The sequence below is a fragment of the Myxine glutinosa genome, chromosome 2 (assembly GCF_964187855.1).
Source record: "Myxine glutinosa chromosome 2, kmMyxGlut1.1, whole genome shotgun sequence".
Lineage (NCBI taxonomy): Eukaryota > Metazoa > Chordata > Myxini > Myxiniformes > Myxinidae > Myxine > Myxine glutinosa.
Genome location: NC_136262.1, coordinates 200,172,503 through 200,192,103, shown reverse-complemented (window position 1 = coordinate 200,192,103; position 19,601 = coordinate 200,172,503). Strand labels below are relative to the sequence as shown.

The 19,601-nt window shown below is 48.3% G+C and overlaps 1 protein-coding gene across 2 annotated transcripts in view; it reads right to left on the bottom strand.

Annotated features, from left to right (window-relative positions):
* The window catches only part of LOC137420935 (G protein-coupled receptor kinase 5), a 276,186-nt gene that overhangs the window by 35,837 nt on the left and 220,748 nt on the right, over positions 1-19,601 (bottom strand). For both annotated transcript variants that reach the window (XM_078772160.1, XM_078772161.1), the window contains exon 8: positions 18,316-18,456. In XM_078772160.1, the coding sequence (XP_078628286.1) occupies positions 18,316-18,456 (141 nt within the window). The remainder of the gene's footprint in view (positions 1-18,315; positions 18,457-19,601) is intronic.

The following is a 19,601-nucleotide window of genomic DNA, read 5'->3' as shown; positions in this document are numbered from 1 at the left end:
GTAGTTTCAGAGAAAAAAGCAAATTCCTAGTTTGTGTGGTCAAATCTGGATCCACTTTGACCCCTGGTAGACCCTCTTAGACCCTGAATTTTTTAATGCTGTGAACAAACTTTAGTCACAACATAACAAATATAATTTGTGCCAAATATGGTCACAATCCCATTAGCGGTTTCGGAGAAGAAGTTGCAAGCGTTTACTGACGGACGGACGGAAGGAAGGACGGACAACGCGGACAACTTCGTTCTAGGTGAGCTAATAATAATAACAAGAGCAAAGTCGATAGCACGCCATCACAAATCCCCACGCTTCCCACATAAAGTAAAGTTGAAAGATGGCAAACATTTTCACCAGGAATGACCCAATATCAGATTTTGAGTTAAATTATTTTCCCTGTTTTTACCCCTGTGATACCGTTCCTAGCTTGGGTTAAATCCAAAAAATCGTCACATATTTAATGCGCCCCCCACTGTTGATTGCATATACAAAGTTTCATTTAAAAAATGTTTCAAAATGTGCCCGTAATTGCATTTTTTGTTATTTGACCTTTAGACCATGATACTTCCCTATGTTCCTTGTGCTGGTCTAATTACTACAATTAACGGTGTGCGAGACACAAGAAACGGCTCATAATGGGAGCTAAGCCTCATCCTGCCTTCCCCATTTCGTCTTGCCTGCTCGCCTAGTCCCCGTCCTGCTTTCCCTGTTTCGTCGTGCCTTCTCGCCTTGTCCTGCCTTCCTTGTTTTGTCGTGCCTGCTCGCCTGGTCCTCATCCTCATCCTGCCTGCTCGCCTAGTCCTCATCCTGCCTTCCCTGTTTCGTCATGCCTGCTCGCGTAGTCCTTCCTTCCCTGTTTCGTCGTGCCTGCTCGCCTGGTCCTCATCCTCGTCCTGCCTGCCCTGTTATGTCGTGCCTGCTCGCCTAGTCCTCATCCTGCCTTCCCTGTTTCGTCATGCCTGCTCGCTTATTACTCATCCTGCCTTCCCTGTTTCGTCATGACTGCTCGCTTATTACTCATCCTGCCTTCCCTGTTTCGTCATGACTGCTTGCCTATTCCTCATCCTGCCTTCCCTGTTTCGTCATGACTGCTTGCCTATTCCTCATCCTGCCTTCCCCGTTTCATCATGCCTGCTCGCTTATTACTCATCCTGCCTTCCCTGTTTCGTCATGACTGCTTGCCTATTCCTCATCCTGCCTTCCCTGTTTCGTCATGACTGCTCGCCTAGTCCTCATCCTGCCTTCCCTGTTTCGTCATGCCTGCTCGCTTATTACTCATCCTGCCTTCCCTGTTTCGTCATGACTGCTTGCCTATTCCTCATCCTGCCTTCCCTGTTTCGTCATGCCTGCTCGCTTATTACTCATGCTGCCTTCCCTGTTTCGTCATGACTGCTTGCCTATTCCTCATCCTGCCTTCCATGTTTCGTCATGACTGCTTGTCTATTCCTCATCCTGCCTTCCCTGTTTCGTCATGACTGCTTGCCTATTCCTCGTCCTGCCTTCCATGTTTTGTCATGACTGCTTGCCTATTCCTCATCCTGCCTTCCCTGTTTCGTCGCGCCTGCTCGCCTATTCCTTGTCCTGCCTCCGTTTCGCTGGGTATTTGTGGAAGAACCGAGTGATAACTGAGAGAACTGATTTTTATGAAAAGTCAGTGATTTTTGATTTTGTGAATTTTTATGAACAGCATTCACATGTGGTAAGCTGAATAAGCGCAACTTTAAGGTATTAAGGAGAGTGCGACAAAAGGAAGGGGAGGGGAGAGGATGGGGGGAGGAAAAGAGAGGGACGGAGGAAGTGAGTGAGGTGGGGGGGAAGGACAAAGTGAGTGGGAGGAGGAGAAGGGGAGGGTGTGAGGGGGATGAGGGGAGGGGGGAAGAAAAGAGGGAGTGAGTGGGTTGAAGGTGGGGATGAGTGCCTTGAGGGTGTGGAGGGAGTAGGGGAGCGATTGGAGAAAGTGGTGTGTGTGCATGCGCGCAAACAGGATTATGATAACAGCCTAGGGTAGGAGGTCCAGCAAGTCAGCCAGGGCAGTCAGGTCAGGTCAGGTATGGGAGCATGCACCTGAGCAGCACGTCGCCGCTTCCACTTTCCGATGGTACTCCAGGGGCCTCCATCTGGCCATCCCCCAGGCTGATGCCTGGCACATCCCTATCTCCTTGAGATGCCGATCAACCTGCTGCAACCACGAGGCACGCGGTCGGCCCATTGGCCTCCTCCACTCATGAGGCTCCCTTGATGAGAGTATCTGGTGAGCTGGATCAGTGTCCGGAAAACGAGCCACATGTCCATACAGCCGCAGCTGACGCTCACGGACCATACAAGAAACAAATCTCATCTGAGTCTCTCTCAATAACCGCTCGTTGGACACGTCCAACCAGCGATAGCCAAGGATTCTCCGAAGAGACTTGGTTACAAAGGAGTTAAGTCTCATTCTCTGGCCCTTGGTAAGGGTCCAAGTCTTGCATCCGTAGAGCAAGACTGGAAGCCCCAAGGACTTAAAGACTCTTACTTCCATCCTCCTGCATAGATACCGACAGCACCACACCCCATGCTCCAGTGAATCCATGACTCCCCTGGACCGACCCAGAGGTCTATTAACCTCTGGCTCACAACATGCGGAGACATGAATAACACTGCCAAGGTAAGCGAATCTCTTTGTGACCTCAACATCTTCGCCACAAACAGGCACAGACAAGACAGCAGCATCATCTATCATTATCCATCATTATATCATTGTCCACATTGTCCATATCACATGTCCACATTCATTCATATCATATTATCCCATATCATCTCATATCGTCTTTAGTTGTCATATCCTTCCTCCCGTTCATGGTACAGTTGGTACACTGAAGCCTGTGGTGAAGCAGTTGCCATGAAACAACTTTTTCTTCTTTTTTTTTCTTCTTTTTTTTGTATACTGAATCGAGGCTCGTGAAAGAGCTGACATTTACTTCACAAACAAATCAACCAGACAAACAAAATATATAAAGAGAGGGAGCGGAAGACAAGAAAAGGGGAAGCACACAAACACTTGAGAGCACACAACATTTAAGAGCAGGGAGATGTGTGGGAGGGAGAGGGCTTGGGGGGAGGAGGCATGGGAAGGGGCGGGGGTGGGAGAAGTATAAAACACAAGGACACCAAGGACTTCCAGGACAGAAGTTGATATTTCAAAAAACTGGAATTGGGGTGAAATTAGCGGGGATAGAAAAGATCAAGGTTTTGGATGTGGGAAGATAAGAGATGGTGGTGAACGGCTGTTTTAAAGACCTGGAGGGGGGAGTGGGATTGAAGAGAGTGAGGGAGTTTGTTCCAGAGGCGGGAGAAAAGAGGAATGGAGGAGTGAAGGTGAGCAGAGTCTTGATTTTGGCAGTTTAACCATAAGAGGATTGCAGGCAGATCTTGCGCGACCTGTAGGAATATTTGAGGGACAGAGCCCAGAGAGAGCTGGGGGGGCAAGGCCAGAGAGGAGTCGGTAGAAGACGGAAAGACCACCAACCTGCCTGCGGTGAGTGAGTGAGAGACCCTTGGAGTTAGCCTAATCACGGGAGATTCCAATGATTCTGAATGCTTTGGTTTCAACAGCGTGAAGACGAGCTAGGTGTGAGGCAGGGGCACCAGCCCAGAGGGGAGAGCAGTATTCCATTGAGCTGCAGATGAAAGCCTTGTATGTGGTGAGGAGCTCAGGTGTGCCAAGGAAGGACTTCGCACGACGGAGGATGCCCAGTCGGCGACTGGCTTTGGAGGCCAGATTTGAAATGTGGTTTTCCCAGGAAAGATCATGGCAGATAGTGAGACCCATAAGCTTGAGTGACAGAACTTCTTGGAGAGGATTATTCAGAAAGTGGATGGGAGGGTTGTCCAGTCGGCCTTTTCGGAGAGACATCGTAAGAGTGTGAGATTTGTCAGGATTGAAAGACATGTTCCACTTGTTTGCCCAGTCTGTGATTTTGTCCAGGTCTGCAGAGAGTGAGGAGGCTGCAGACTGCCGATCTGAGGGATGAAGAATTGAGCGACAGAGAGTAGAGTCATCAGCAAAGAGATAGAGAGGATTTTCAAGAGTCAGAGAGATCATTGATGAAGACCAGAAAAAGCACAGGGCCCAGAACACTGCCTTGGGGAACTCCAGCCTGAACAGGAAGAGGAGATGAGAGAAACCCATTCAGGGCCACACGTTGACTATGACTAGAGAGGAAGTCCGCCAGCCATGCGTGGAGATTTCCATGGATACCAAAAGAGGAGAGTTTGGTGAGCAGAGCGGGGTGCCAGACAGTATCGAAGGCACGTGATATGTCAAGGGAGACAGCTCTAATTTCCTGTTTGGCATTGAGGACCTCCATCCATTGTTGAGAAAGCAGAAGCAGCATGTCCAGAGTAGAGTGACCAGGTCTGAAACCAAATTGATGATCAGAGATCAAGCCATTGGAGAAGAGGAAAGATTTCATATCTGAAGCAATGATGGATTCCATGACTTTGCTGATAATTGGGAGAAGGCTGATTGGTCTGTAGTTGCTGGGATCTGTTTTTGCACCTTTTTTGTGCAAAGCGGTGATGTTGGCAGATTTCCAAGCAGATGGCAGATGACCTTGAGCAAAAGAGAGGGTGAAGAGAACAGAGAAAGGGAGTGAAAGAGCGGAAGAACAGGATTTTAGGACCCGTGGGCTGATGCCGTCAGGTCCAGTTGTCGAATCAGAGTCGAGGGTTGACAGAAACTTTTCCACCTTGTCAGGAGGAAAGGACACAGAGTCCAGGAGCAGCTGGGTACGACTGGGTACGGTGGGTACAGAGAGGGATGGGTTTGGGACACAAGATTTAGAGGCAAACACAGAGTTGAGGCATTCAGCTTTTTCACGTGCGGAGTCAGCTGTGTGGCCGTTTGAGGTGAGGGAGGGGATGGAGGGGGAACAAACACCAGAAACAGATTTGACCAGACGCCACCAGGATTTGGAAGAGGGAGACAGATAAGAGAGTTCTGTCCTGAGAACGGAGAGATATTGTTTCCTGGCTCTCCTGAGGGTGGACACACACTTGTTTCGGGCTTTGTGAAAGGAAATGAGATTTCCTTCCGTTGGATTTGCTTTCCAGGAGCCGAAAGCAAGTTGTTTCTGGGCAATAGCCTCACCACAAGATTCCGTGTACCATGGATGGGAGGAAGGGTATGACAACTGAAGACGAGATGGGATAAATCTGTGCATGAGAGAGCAATTTACTTTGGAAGAATTCCCAGGATGAGTTGATGTCAGAGGCGGTGGAGATGGGAGACCAGTCCAGATGATTGATGGCTGCTTGAAGACCGTGCCAGTTGGCCTGAGTGAAATGCCAGACTCGTCGACGCTGAGGAGGCTCTCTGAGAATGGTCAGAGAGATGTCCACTTTAACAAGCACATGATCAGATGAGCCGATTGGAGCAGAAGAAGAGCAGCAGACATTTTCAGGGGAGTTAGTCAGAACTAAGTCCAGAAGAGAAGATGCCCCGTTGACTGAGATCCGGGTCGGGAAATTGACAGATTGTGTCAGTCCCAGTGAGTCACAGAAGTCCTTTGCTGAAGGGCCATGGCTGGTGAGAGAGGTACCCACACCCAGCCAACTGGCATGGTGACAATTGAAATCACCACATATGAGGAAGAGAGAGTTTGGATGGGTAGATAGAAGTTGGTCCATATTATCAGACAGCGAGATGTAGATTGAGTCATCACTGTTTGGTGGACGGTACAACACACATATGAACAAAAGGTGGGAGCGAAGGGGAAGCCGTAGCCAAAGGTATTCCTGGGGGTGAGGTGGAGAGAGGGCAGTGCAGGGCGAGTGAGGAAGAGAGTTTTTTTTATAAAGATAGCAACCCCCCCTCCAGTACGAGGCTCAGGTCTATAATACCGGAGGAGGGAGTAACCTGGGAGAGATACCAAGGAATCAGAGACATCATGAAGGAGGAAAGTTTCTGTTAAGCAGATCACGTCTGGTTTGTCAGAAGCAACCTGTGTGGAGAGATCAGTCAAGTTTGAGCGAAGGCCCCGGATGTTTGAGGTCCATACTGTTAAAGAAGAGGAAGGGGGAGCATCGGATACAGAACAGGGGGGTGGGGGGGCAGTAGGGTAAGATGTGGAAGAGGAGGAAGAGGTAGGGAGAGCTGTTGAAGGTGTGTCAGAGATTTCAGAATAGCTTGGAGAAAGGGAAGAATGGGGCGGACAAAAGGTCTGATGGTGATTGGGTGAGGCGCAGTGAGGTGTTATTTGAGGAGGGGGAAGAGTGAGGCAGAAGGTTGAGGGAGATGAAGGTGAAAGTTGCAAGGGGGAAGAAGCGGGGAGGACGCTTTGAGGAGAAGGGGTGGGAGGGGAGTCTAGGAGGGGAGGAGTGAGGGAGAGTCTCGGAGGGGAGAGGTGTGGGGGGAGTTTAGGAGGGAAGGGGCAAGGGGGGAGATCTGAAAGGGAGGGGTGATGGGGAAGATTTGGAGGGGAGGGGCAAGGGGGAAGATTTGAAAGGGATGGGTGATGGGGAAGATTTGGAGGGGAGGGGCAAGGGGGAATATTTGAAAGAGATGGGTGATGGGGAAGATTTGGAGGGGAGGGGCAAGGGGGTGGATTTGGAGGGGAGGGGTGATGGGCAAGTTTTGAAGGGGAGGGGTGATGGGGAAGTTTTTAAGGGAAGGGGTGATGGGGAAGATTTGGAGGGGAGGGGTGAGATTGGATTTTGAAAAATGTACGATTAATGGGAAACGAACATTTCTTGCAAAATGAGTTTCTTGAGACCTTCGAGTCAAAAATACGTTTGAGGACGCTGAAGGATGGGTGGAGTTCTGGAGAGTTTAGGAAATGTATGAAAGAGGCACTGTAACTGTAAGAGATGGAATTTTTTTTTGGAATGAATAGATTTGGTGAGCAAGTCGAAAGCATCCTTTTATAGAAGAAGAAGAAAAAGGTGTTATAGTATATGACAGAATACAGTTCTTCAGGGCACAGTTGAAACATTTTTTAACGACGTGAACACGTGATCACGAACAACGTGGTCGAAGAACGAACGAACAAATAAGAACGAACAACGGATAAGAACAGAGAAGGGAATTTTTTTTTTTTTTTTTTGAGTTGAGATGAAAACAGACAGAGAAACGTGAAAAATAGAGACCGAAAGTAATTGGGAGCGCAATCGAAGAACCGCTGAGACAGAAACAAAGCCTCAAGCCAAGGTCAGACACGGGAGCCTACTATTACTACACTAGGCCTCAGAATACGCGACAAGAACTAACCGACGATTCTGTACACAGGTATGAAAAACCAACACCAAGAATACTATTAAAGACACACCAATAGTTACACACACCGAAAGAAAGATACAGTTTCGACAAAAACACAATTGTGGAAAGTTACTTAACTTCGAAAGCCTTCACCTCATGGAAGGCTAATCCAACTGAAGGCAATCTCAGTTCCTTTCACAAGGCTCGGAACAAGTGTGTGTCTAACCTCAGGAGAGCCAGGAAGCACTATCTCTCTACTCTCAAGACTGAACTCTCAAACCTGTCTCCTTCCTCCAAATCCTGGTGGCATCTGGTCAAATCTGTTGCTGGTGCTTGTTCCCCTTCCATCCCCAACCTTACCATAAACGGACCCATCTCTCTCTGTACCCACCTTACCCCGTCGAACCAAGCTGCTCCTGGACTCTGTGTCCTTCTCTCCTGACAATGTGGATACGTTTTTGTTAAACCTTGACTCAGATTCTGCAACTGGACCAGGTGGCATCAGCCCACGGGTCCTAAATCCTGCTCTGCCGCTCTATCTCACCCTTTCTCTGTTCTCTTCACCTTCTCTTTTGCTCAAGGTCATCTGCCATCTGCTTGGAAATCAGCCAACATTACCGCTTTCCATAAAAAGGTGCAAAAACAGATCCTTGCAACTACAGACCAATCAGCCTGCTCCCAATCATCAGCAAGGTCACGGAATCGATCATTGCTTCTGATATCAAATCCTTCGTCTTCTCCAATGGCTTGATCTCGGATCATCAATTTGGAATCAGACCAGGTGATTCTACTCTGGACATGCTGCTTCTGCTGTCTCAACAATGGGTGGAGGTCCTCAATGCCAAACAGGAAATCAGAGCTGTCTCCCTTGACATATCACCTGCTTCAATACGGTCTGGCACCCCGCACTGCTGACCAAACTATCCTCCTATGGTATCCATGGAAATCTCCACGCATGGCTTACAGACTTCGTCTCTGGTCACAGTCAACGTGTGGCCCCTGAATGGATTTCTCTCATCTCCCCTTCCTGTTTAGGCTGGAGTTCCCCAAGGCAGTGTTCTGGGCCCTATGACTTTTCTGGTCTTCATCAATGATCTCTCCGACTCTCTGGAAAATCCTCTCTATCTCTTTCCTGATGACTCCACTCTCTGCCGCTCCATTCCTCATCCCTCAGATCGGCAGTCTGCAGCCTCCTGACTCTCTGCAGACCTGGGAAAAAAATAATCACAGACTGGTGTTACGGATTCGTCACTTCCGTCTTTGTGGTTTTCATCCACTGGAAGCATTTTTAGTACCATGTACTATTATTGTTATAGTTTGAGTGAAAAGGATATAACTGTCTTCAAAGGTAAAAACTAGTGTTTTAAAAGAAAAACGAAATGAATCGGGGGAAACCGGAAGAAGAAGAGGAGGAGGCTGAAGCGGCGCAAGTGAGGTCGGGAGAGAAAGGCCGATCGGCTTCGAGGTGTTGAGCGAACGTTGGTCACGAGCGAGGTTGGTTTCCCCGGGAAAGGGGAGTGACAGATAAACCAGCGTGACGGGTTTTGTGGTTCCGAAGTGAATCGTTGTTGGAGAGCAGGTACGCCTCCATTACGGGCCCGTCCGCCATTTCACCTCGCTCCAGCCATTTCACCGCGCCCCAGCCGTTAGCCTGGTTCGCGTGTGTGTCGTGGATTTCGATTGGGAATTCGCTGTTTTCCGCTTGGGGAGCCGCTGCTTGTTCATATCAGCGTCATTGTCTGGTGAACCGAAGGTGTGAATTCCCAGTCGCCTTTTGGGTGCACTTTTGCCTGACCGACGTCGGCCCGACACCCACCCAGCGGCTCTTCGGCAGCATCGACTGTCAGCAGTCCTGGGTTCTGGTCTCAATACGACCTTTTTCTTGTGATCACCGGAGCGTGGATCGACTTTGGCATGGTGCCGGGACAGTGACTTTGGGGGTGTTACATTTCGCTCATGTGGAGCTCCGTGAGTTATTGAGTGAAGAAACTGGTGGTACCATCATAGGAATTGTATGGTATTTGTTGTGCAATTGAGATTTTATTGTACTTATGCAAGTTGTTATTACTGTGTGATCCTAATACAATACTTGGTTTTTGGTATCAACTGATTGGTGTGGTTTCACCATTGGTCATTGGCACACATAAGAGCACATCTTTCTGCCGTGACTCCTTTCGGGGCTCGGAGGTACACTGTGACCGGGGTTTGGGGAGGAGCATGTCACACTGGTCAAACAAGTGGAACATGTCTTTCAATCCTGACAAATCTCACACTCACACTATGTCTCTCTGAAAAGACCGACTGGACAACCCTCCCATCTACTTTCTCAACCATCCTCTCCAAGAAGTTTTGTCACTCAAGCTTTTGGGTCTCACTATCTGCTATGATCTTTCCTGGGAAAACCACATTCCCAAGCTGGCCTCCAAAGCCAGTCGCTGAATGGGCATCCTCCGTCGTACAAAGTCCTTCCTTAGCACACCTGAGCTCCTCACCACATACAAGGCTTCCGTTTCCTTCCGGACTTCCGCTTCCGTGACTTCCGTGACTTCCGTGACTTCCGTTTCCGGTCCCTGGAGCAAGGAAGCGTGTTCGACCTCTGGACGGCAGCAAAAGTTAAAGTATTTTTTCCATTCGTGTATTCGTCAGTTTCTACTCGTTTTTTATTGTGCATGTGTTGCAGGGTGTTTTCCAGTTGCTGTTGATTTGCAATTCTTGCAAACTTTTGTATAATTTAACCCTTTTCTGTCCCACCGCGTGCGCAGCCTAGTTTATCTCGGCCCATAGGTGTTCATAGGTGTTCTGCGAATTTAAGTTCTTTCCTTCGCTGTATTGCTTATTTCTTAGATTTTCTCTTCTCCCCCTAACTTCCCCGAACATCGACCACTTGTCTCACGTTTTAAATCTCTTCAAAGTCTCTTCACGTCTCTTCTCGTCTCGGGAAGTCACGTGACGTCACGTCTCTTCAAAGCTGTGCATGCGCGCACGCTTTCGAAGTTAATAAGTAATTTTTCACAATTGTGTTTTTGTCGTAATACCGGCTTTACCACAGGTCGAAACTTTATCTTTCTTTCGGTGTGTATGTAACTATTGGTGTGTCTAATAGCATTCTTGGTGTTGGTTTTTCATACCTGTGTACAGAATACCTGTGTGTGTACCTGTGTACAGAATACCTGTGTACCTGAATACCTGAATACCTGTGTACAGAATCGTCGGTACAGTTCATGTCGCATATTCTGACGCCAAGCATAGGACTAGTAGTAGGAGGCTACCGTGTCTGACCTTGGCTTGAGGCTTTGTTTCTGTCTCAGCGGTTTCTTCGATTGCGCTCGCAATTCCTTTCGGTCTCTATTTTTCACGTTCCACGTTCGGTCTCTGTCTCCGTTTTCATCCCAACTCAAAAAAACAACAAAAAAAAAATTCCCTTCTCTGTTCTTATCCGTTTCGTTCTTATTTGTTCGTTCGTTCTTTGACCACGTTGTTCGTGATCACGTGTTCACGTCATTAAAAAATGTTTCATCTGTCCCCTGAAGAATGGTATTCTGTCATATACTATAACACCTTTTTCTTCTTGTTCGAAAAAAGGATGCTTTCGACTTGCTCACCAAATCTATTCATTCCAAAAAAAAATTCCATCTCTTACAGCTACAGTGCCTCTTTCATTCATTCCCTAAACTCTCCAGAACTCCACCCATCCTTCAGCGTCCTCAAACGTATTTTTGACTCAAAGGTCGCAAGAAACTCATTTTGCAAGAAATGTTTGTTTCCCATCAATCATACATTTTTCAAAATCCAATCTCACCCCTCCCCTCCAAATCTTCCCCATCACCCATCCCTTTCAAATCTTCCCCCTTGCCCCTCCCCTCCAAATCTTCCCCATCACCCATCCCTTTCAGATCTCCCCCCTTGCCCCTTCCCTCCTAAACTCCCCCCACACCCCTCCCCTCTGAGACCCTCCCTCACTCCTCCCCTCCTAGACTCCCCTCTCACCCCTCCTTCTCAAAGCGTCCTCCCCGCTTCTTCCCCCTTCCAACTCTCACCTTCATCTCCCTTAACCTTCTGCCTCACTCTTCCCCCTCCTCAAACAACACCTCACTGCGCCTCACCCAATCACCATCAAACCTTTTGTCCGCCCCATTCTTCCCTTTCTCCAAGCTGTTCTGAAATCTCTGACACACCTTCAACAGCTCTCCCTACCTCTTCCTCCTCTTCCACATCATACCCTACCGCTCCCCCCCCCCTGTTCTGTATGCGATGCTCCCCCTTCCTCTTCTTTAACAGTATGGACCTCAAACATCCGGGGCCTTCGCTCAAACTTGACTGATCTCTCCATACAGGTTGCTTCTGACAAACCAGACGTGATCTGCTTAACAGAAACTTTCCTCCTTCATGATGTCTCTGATTCCTTGGTATCTCTCCCAGGTTACTCCCTCCTCCGGTATGATAGACCTGAGCCTCGTCCTGGAGGGGGGGTTGCTATCTTTATAAAAAAACTCTCTTCCTCACTCGCCCTGCACTGCCCTCTCTCCACCTCACCCCCAGGAATACCTTTGGCTACGGCTTCCCCTTCGCTCCCACCTTTTGTTCATATGTGTGTTGTACCGTCCACCAAACAGTGATGACTCCATCTACATCTCGCAGTCTGATAACATGGACCAACTTCTATCTACCCATCCCAACTCTCTCTTCCTCATATGTAGTGATTTCAATTGTCACCATGCCAGTTGGCTGGGTGTGGGTACCTCTCTCACCAGCCATGGCTCTTCAGCAAAGGACTTCTGTGACTCACTGGGACTGACACAATCTGTCAATTTCCTGACCCGGATCTCAATCAATGGAGCATCTTCTCTTCTGGACTTGGTTATGAGTAACTTCCCTGAAAATGTCTGCTGCTCTTCTTCTGCTCCAATCGGCTCATCTGATCATGTGCTTGTTAAAGTGGACATCTCTCTGACCATTCTCAGAGAGCCTCCTCAGCGTCGACGAGTCTGGCATTTCACTCAGGCCAACTGGCATGGTCTTCAAGCAGCCATCAATCATCTGGACTGGTCTCCCATCTCTACCGCCTCTGACATCAACTCATCCTGGGAATTCTTCCAAAGTAAACTGCTCTCTCTCATGCACAGATTTATCCCATCTCGTCTTCAGTTGTCATACCCTTCCTCCCGTCCATGGTACACGGAATCTTGTGGTGAGGCTATTGCCCAGAAACAACTTGCTTTCATCTCCTGGAAAGCAAATCCAACGGAAGGAAATCTCTTTTCCGTTCACAAAGCCCGAAACAAGTGTGTGTTCACCCTCAGGAGAGCCAGGAAACAATATCTCTCCGTTCTCAGGACAGAACTCTCTTATCTGTCTCCCTCTTCCAAATCCTGGTGGCGTCTGGTCAAATCTGTTTCTGGTGTTTGTTCCCCCTCCATCCCCTCCCTCACCTCAAACGGCCACACGGCTGACTCCGCGCGTGAAAAAGCTGAATGCCTCAACTCTGTGTTTGCCTCTAAATCTTGTGTCCCAAACCCATCCCTCTCTGAACCCACCATACCCAGTCGTACCCAGCTGCTCCTGGACTCTGTGTCCTTTCCTCCTGACAAGGTGGAAAAGTTTCTGTCAACCCTCGACTCTGATTCTGATTCTGCAACTGGACCTGACCGCATCAGCCCACGGGTCCTAAAATCTTGTTCTTCCGCTCTTTCACTCCCTCTCTCTGTTCTCTTCACACTCTCTTTTGCTCAAGGTCATCTGCCATCTGTTTGGAAATCTGCCAACATCACCGCTTTGCACAAAAAAGGTGCAAAAACAGATCCCAGCAACTACAGACCAATCAGCCTTCTCTCAATTATCAGTAAAGTCATGGAATCCATCATTGCTTCAGATATGAAATCTTTCCTCTTCTCCAATGGCTTGATCTCTGATCATCAATTTGGTTTCAGAGCTGGTCACTCTCCTCTGGACATGCTGCTACTGCTTTCTCAGCAATGGATGGAGGTCCTCAATGCCAAACAGGAAATTAGAGCTGTCTCCCTTGACATATCACGTGCCTTCGATACGGTCTGGCACCCCGCTCTGCTCACCAAACTCTCCTCTGTTGGTATCCATGGAAATCTCCACGCATGGCTGGCGGACTTCCTCTCTAGTCGTAGTCAACGTGTGGCCCTGAATGGGTTTCTCTCATCTCCTCTTCCTGTTCAGGCTGGAGTTCCCCAAGGCAGTGTTCTGGGCCCTGTGCTTTTTCTGGTCTTCATCAATGATCTCTCCGACTCTCTTGAAAATCCTCTCTATCTCTTTGCTGATGACTCTACTCTCTGTCGCTCCATTCTTCATCCCTCAGATTGGCAGTCTGCAGCCTCCTCACTCTCTGCAGACCTGGACAAAATCACAGACTGGGCAAACAAGTGGAACATGTCTTTCAATCCTGACAAATCTCACACCCTTACGATGTCTCTCCGAAAAGACCGACTGGACAACCCTCCCATCTACTTTCTGAATAATCCTCTCCAAGAAGTTCTGTCACTCAAACTTTTGGGTCTCACTATCTGCCATGATCTTTCCTGGGAAAACCACATTTCAAATCTGGCCTCCAAAGCCAGTCGCCGACTGGGCATCCTCCGTCGTGCGAAGTCCTTCCTTGGCACACCTGAGCTCCTCAACACGTACAAGGCTTTCATCCGCAGCTCAATGGAATACTGCTCTCCCCTCTGGGCTGGTGCTCCTGCCTCACACCTAGCTCGTCTTCACGCTGTTGAAAGCAAAGCATTCAGAATCATTGGAATCTCCCGCGATGAAGCTAACTCCAAGGGCCTCTCACTCACTCACCGCAGGCAGGTTGGTGGTCTTTCCGTCTTCTACCGACTCCTCTCTGGCCTTGCCCCCCCAGCTCTCTCTGGGCTCTGTCCCGCAAATATTCCTACAGGTCGCACAAGATCTGCCTACAACCCTCTTATGGTTAAACTGCCAAAATCAAGACTCTCTGCTCACCTTCACTCCTTCATTCCTCTTTTCTCCTGCCTCTGGAACAAACTCCCTCACTCTCTTCAATCCCACTCCACCCTCCAGGTCTTTAAAACAGCTGTTCACCACCATCTCTTATCTTCCCCCATCCAAAACCTTGATCTTTTCTATCCCCGATAATTTCACCCCAATTCCACTTTTTTAAATACCAATTTCTGTCCTGGAAGTCCTTGGTGTCCTTGTGTTTTATACTTCTCCCACCCCCCCCCCCTTCCCACGCCTCCTCCCCCCAAGCCCTCTCCCTCCCACACATCTCCCTGCTCTTAAATGTTGTGTGCTCTCAAGTGTTTGTGTGCTTCCCCTTTTCTTGTCTTCCGCTCCCTCTTTTTATATATTTTGTTTGTCTGGTTGATTTGTTTGTGAAGTAAATGTCAGCTCTTTCATGAGCCTCGATTCAGTATACAAAAAAAGAAAGAAAAAAAAGAAAAAAAAAGGCTTTCATCTGAAGCTCAATAGAATACTGCTCTCCCCTCTGGGCTGGTGCTCCTGCCCCACACCTAGCTCGGCTTCACGCTGTAGAAATGAAAGCTTTCAGAATCATTGGAATCTCTCGCGATGAAGCTAACTCCGAGGGCCTTTCACTCACTCACCGCAGGCAGGTTGGTGGTCTTTCTGTCTTCTACCGACTCCTCTCCGGCCTAGCTCCCCCACCTCTGTCTGTGCTCTGTTCCCCAAATATTCCTACAGGTCGCACAAGATCTGCCAGCAACCCTCTTCTGGTGAAACTGCCAAAAGAGCAAGACTCACTGGTCACCTTCACTCTTTCATTCCTCTTTTCTCCCACCTCTGGCACAAACTGCCTCACTCTCTTCAATCCCACTCCTCCCTCCATGTCTTTAAAACAGCTGTTCACCACCATCTCTTTTCTACCCCCATTAATCACCCCAGATCTACTTTTTTGAAATACCAACTTCTTTCCTGGAAGTCCTAGCAGTGTCCATGTGTTTTATTCCTCTCCCCCCCCCCCCCCCCTTCCCATGCCTCCTCCCCCCCAATCCCTCTCCCTCCCACAGATCTCCCGATGTCCTGTTCTCTACTGTTGTACTTGTGTGCTTCCCTCTCTCTCCCCATCTTGTCTCCCGCTCTCTTTGTTATATGTTTTATATGTCCGTTTGTTTTGTTTGTGAAGGTTAGCTCTTACACGAGCCTCGATCTTGTATTAAAAAAAAACAAAAAAAAACATTTCCAAGATGTCATTGAAAGCCTGGATATTGGTTTTGACCCAAGAAATCCGTAATCCTAGAGGCTCCGCCTCCTCATTCAGTGCCTGGAGGGCCCCTGTAAGAATATCCAGCATCTCCGCAAAGATGACTGCATCAACTGCGAAATCAGGGTCAGAGATCTTGACACTCCCACACGATGCACCACAGCCTGATCTCTCTGACATCCTTCCCAGAATTCAGCCCATACAAGCGCTGAAGAGTGTGGGAGCCAGTACACACCTCTGCCAAACTTCAGTAACAACTGGAAATAAGTCAGAGATGGAGCCACCACACCTCACAGAACTCTCAGTACCAGAGTATAGTTCAGAGATCAGATTGCTCAGCGTTGGTGGCACCCCACGAAGACCAATTATCCTCCAGAGGGCATCGAATCAAACGCTTTGCGGAGATCAACATCGGCTGCAAGCAGCCCCTGACGAAACTCTTGCTTGTGTTCGGTGAGAACCCAAAGCGCAAGGATATGGTCAATCGTTGACCTTTTTGGTGTAAAGCTCAACTGCTCTGGTCGCTGGTGCTCAAGCAAATGGCGGCGTACTCTCTTAAGAATGATCAAATCAAAGACTTTGCCCGGCACCGAGAGTAGCGTCACCCCTCGGTAGTTGTTGCAGTCCTGGTGATCACCTTTCCCTTTCCAGAGGGGGACAACAAGGCCCCTCTTCCAGTCAGTTGGGATGATGCCTGTGCTCCAAACAGAGCACAGAACTGCATGCAACGACTCAAGTACAGCATTTCCACCAGCCTTGACAAGCTCAGCATGGATGCCACAAATCACAGGAGCTTTGCCTCCTTTCAGCCGGTTCACCACCACCTGCGTTTCCACAAGTGAAGGCAGTTCACAGTCAATTGGGGGGTCAGCATTTGGGATAGCAACACCCCTGACATCCAACTCAACAGCCGGTGGGTCAGCCTGGTACAGCCGCTCAAAGTAATCGGCCCAGCAGGCCTTCACTTCAGACTCCTCTGTCAAGAGGACACCACACCCTGCTCTGATTGCAGTACACCTAGGGACAGGCTTAGAGGAACGCAATGCATGGATTCCTCTGTAAGCAGGACGAGAATCACATGTCCACAAGTGATTCTCTACCCTTTAACAGATTCCTCGCACAGAGGCCTCCTTGTCCGCCCTCAGCAAGCATACAGTTTTACGCCTCAGCTCCCGGAATAGTTCAGCTCTGCCATAAAGCCGGGCCCTGCGACTCTGGTCGATGGTATCAAGCATCTCCTGAGAGACAAAGTTCTTCTTCACCTGATGGTGGATTCCAAGACAGCCACCGGCAACATCAGGGATGGTGGTCTTAAAGGCACTTCACAACTCCTCAGGATCCCCCGAAGCATCCAGACCCCCCCAAAACCCCACTCAACCTGCTCGCAAACTCCTCAGCTACCCTCTCCTAGAGTAAGAACCTTCCAGGCACCCACCCGAAGGGACTGCCTCAGGTTAACCCCAAGGAGACAGTCGTCTAGTGGACGACACCTCAGCACCACCCCGCCACACACCTCCACACACCTCCACAACCCAACCCAGGAAAGTTACGCTGTGCATGCTTTTCCTCCTATTATCAAAGAATGGGGGTCCCGAAGGCTTTGCCCCAGCTCTGCCAGGCAGGCAGCGGTACAGCAGTGAGGTTTGGCTAGGTAGTTTGATTGTGGGATTAATTAGAGGTTGGGTGGGGATGGGGGAGGTTTGGAGGGGTGAAGGGGGCAGGTTGGGGGGGGGGGGGGGGAGGAGGGGTGGATTGAGGTGGTGGAGATGCAGGGAAGGAGGTTGGAAGTGTTGTGTTTGCAGAAGACTAGATGGAAAGAAGACAGGGCGCTGCCATCGGACCTCACCCCTTGTAAAGGGAAGAGGAGGAGAACAACAACAACCCTGCTTGAGGGGTCGGGGCCAAAAATGATACTGCTCTTGCACCTTTGTGCCATGTGGTGATCATAACTATGAGGTTTGGTGAATTTCTGCCAACCGTTTAAGAGGTAGAGCGACAGATGGACAGACGGACACACACAGACAGGCAGACAATGTAGACGGACAGACAGAGCTATTACAATACCCTCCACTCCCCGTTTTTTCCCAAAAAGTATGGGAATAAAGAGTGATGGAGGGAAAGTATGTTGTATGTATGATCTCCTTGTCTGAGAGGATTTGACCAAGGAAGCTGAAACTTTCAGGGAGTAATGTGGGCACCCTCAAGTTGTGCATGTGCAACCTTCGTTTAATTCCACCAAGTTTTGATTTTTTTTTTTTTACTATTTTACTCCTTTGGAAGGTGGTGGGGGAGCAATTGGAACTACCTGAGTTATGTAACCAGATGTATTATATATGCACATAAGCATTACACAGGTTTTTGCTGCATATACGTAACCCGGGTTGTTTTTATTTTGGGAGCGATCAAGGAAGCAGTCTGGCCCAAATAATCTGGCCCATGGGATGTGTCGGAAGAACATGTTGTACACTCGGACCAAGATCACCCGTTGGGTGGGTACTCTGCTATTGTATTACTAATCATAAAAATATAATAACATGACCCCCATGGCCGCTCCCTTATGGAGTGGGTGCTTTTAGTAATATAAATAATAATGGTGATGATGCAAACAAGAGAAAGGAAATTTTAAAAGGTTGGTGCACATCATGCAGGCAATGACCAGTAAGTGTTGACAATAATAAGGAAACAACGATTCAATTGCAAAACACTGCAAATATCTCCAAGGCAGAGATCAAACGTCAGAGCAGCTGGTGAGAGATGGGATGTAAAGACACACAAACACCTGGTCAGGATTAAGAAGGAATTTTCCACACTGGTGAAAGACGTTGGAATTATTTTCACATTCATAAGGGAATGACCTAAACTGGTGCAGACTCACCACAAATCGACTGTTGACCTTCTCCAAAATCTGCTTCTCATTCAGAGCCATCGTTTCACCTTTCCTCTTCTTGATCCTCTTCTTTTCCAGCTTTTTGCAGGCATACATCTTCCCTGTAGCACGTACCTGGCAGGCACACACCTGTCCGAAGGGTCACGCAAGATGAATGCAACTTCCTGAAAACTTGTGAAGGAACAAACATCAAAGCAGGAACAGATACAAAATAAAATCATGGTGTTGCAAATGGTACACCTTGGCCGAGTAAATATTTCAATGGAAATTGTCTCAAGCTTGCAATGAAACTGTAGTAAGAGTACAATGAAGGCCACGAGTTGAATAAGTAGAGTGTAATCTGCATTGAGACAGACCACAATACTTTCAAATCAAGAAAGCAAGTGATTGTGAAATTGTGTGTGAAGCAAGTCATTGTGAAGGGATGCGGTGGGCATTTTTGCTTAAGGTCGGCACAATAAAAACACTCCTCATTTGAATCCTGCCACAGGCACGTGACGGGAAACTAATTGGCATAAAGCAACCAAGAAAATATACACAAGGTAAGCCCTTTGCTGTATCAAACCCTACCCGGATTCCTCCACAGCTGCGGACATTCACAAATAGTACATACATGAGAATCTCCATGCTACACACACCCCTTCAGCCGCCAGACCAGTTTCATCACTTGTTGGTGAATCATCAGCGACAGCGTAGACAGAAAATGCATTTTTGGTGGCGATTGGGCCAGTTATTGTTTTGAAAATTTAGGATCAAGAAAGAAATGAGAACAATGTGGACCCCTCTGGGAGAAACAGGGAAATACATAAAGTCACCCAGAACATAAATTATGACAAAAAATGGTAGCAACTTTTTCTGTATACAGAATCAAGGCCAATAGCCCACCTGATGGCTTTACATCACAAGTAAGCCTAATACCAATGACCCAAACATCGAAGCTCGAGCATCTAAAATTGGAACATATCGTGACCTTCTTAGACCTCAGAATGAAAATGATATTTTGGGGACAAGCTTGTTATAAAAGGAAGTTAATTAAACACCAGATTTGATTGAAATCTCTTGCTTTTTACATCAAGGCAAAAAACCCCAAAAACCTTCTGGATGGGCCCATAATCGAATGACAACGAACAGTCTTCAATTTTATTCACGCTTGAGGATAGAGATACGGTATAATGCCATAATGGGGCTTGGAGAATTGTGCGGGGAGGGGCGAAACTCTAACATTCCATCATTATTGCACACAAAATAAAAGATGGCCTTTTATCAACAAGTGA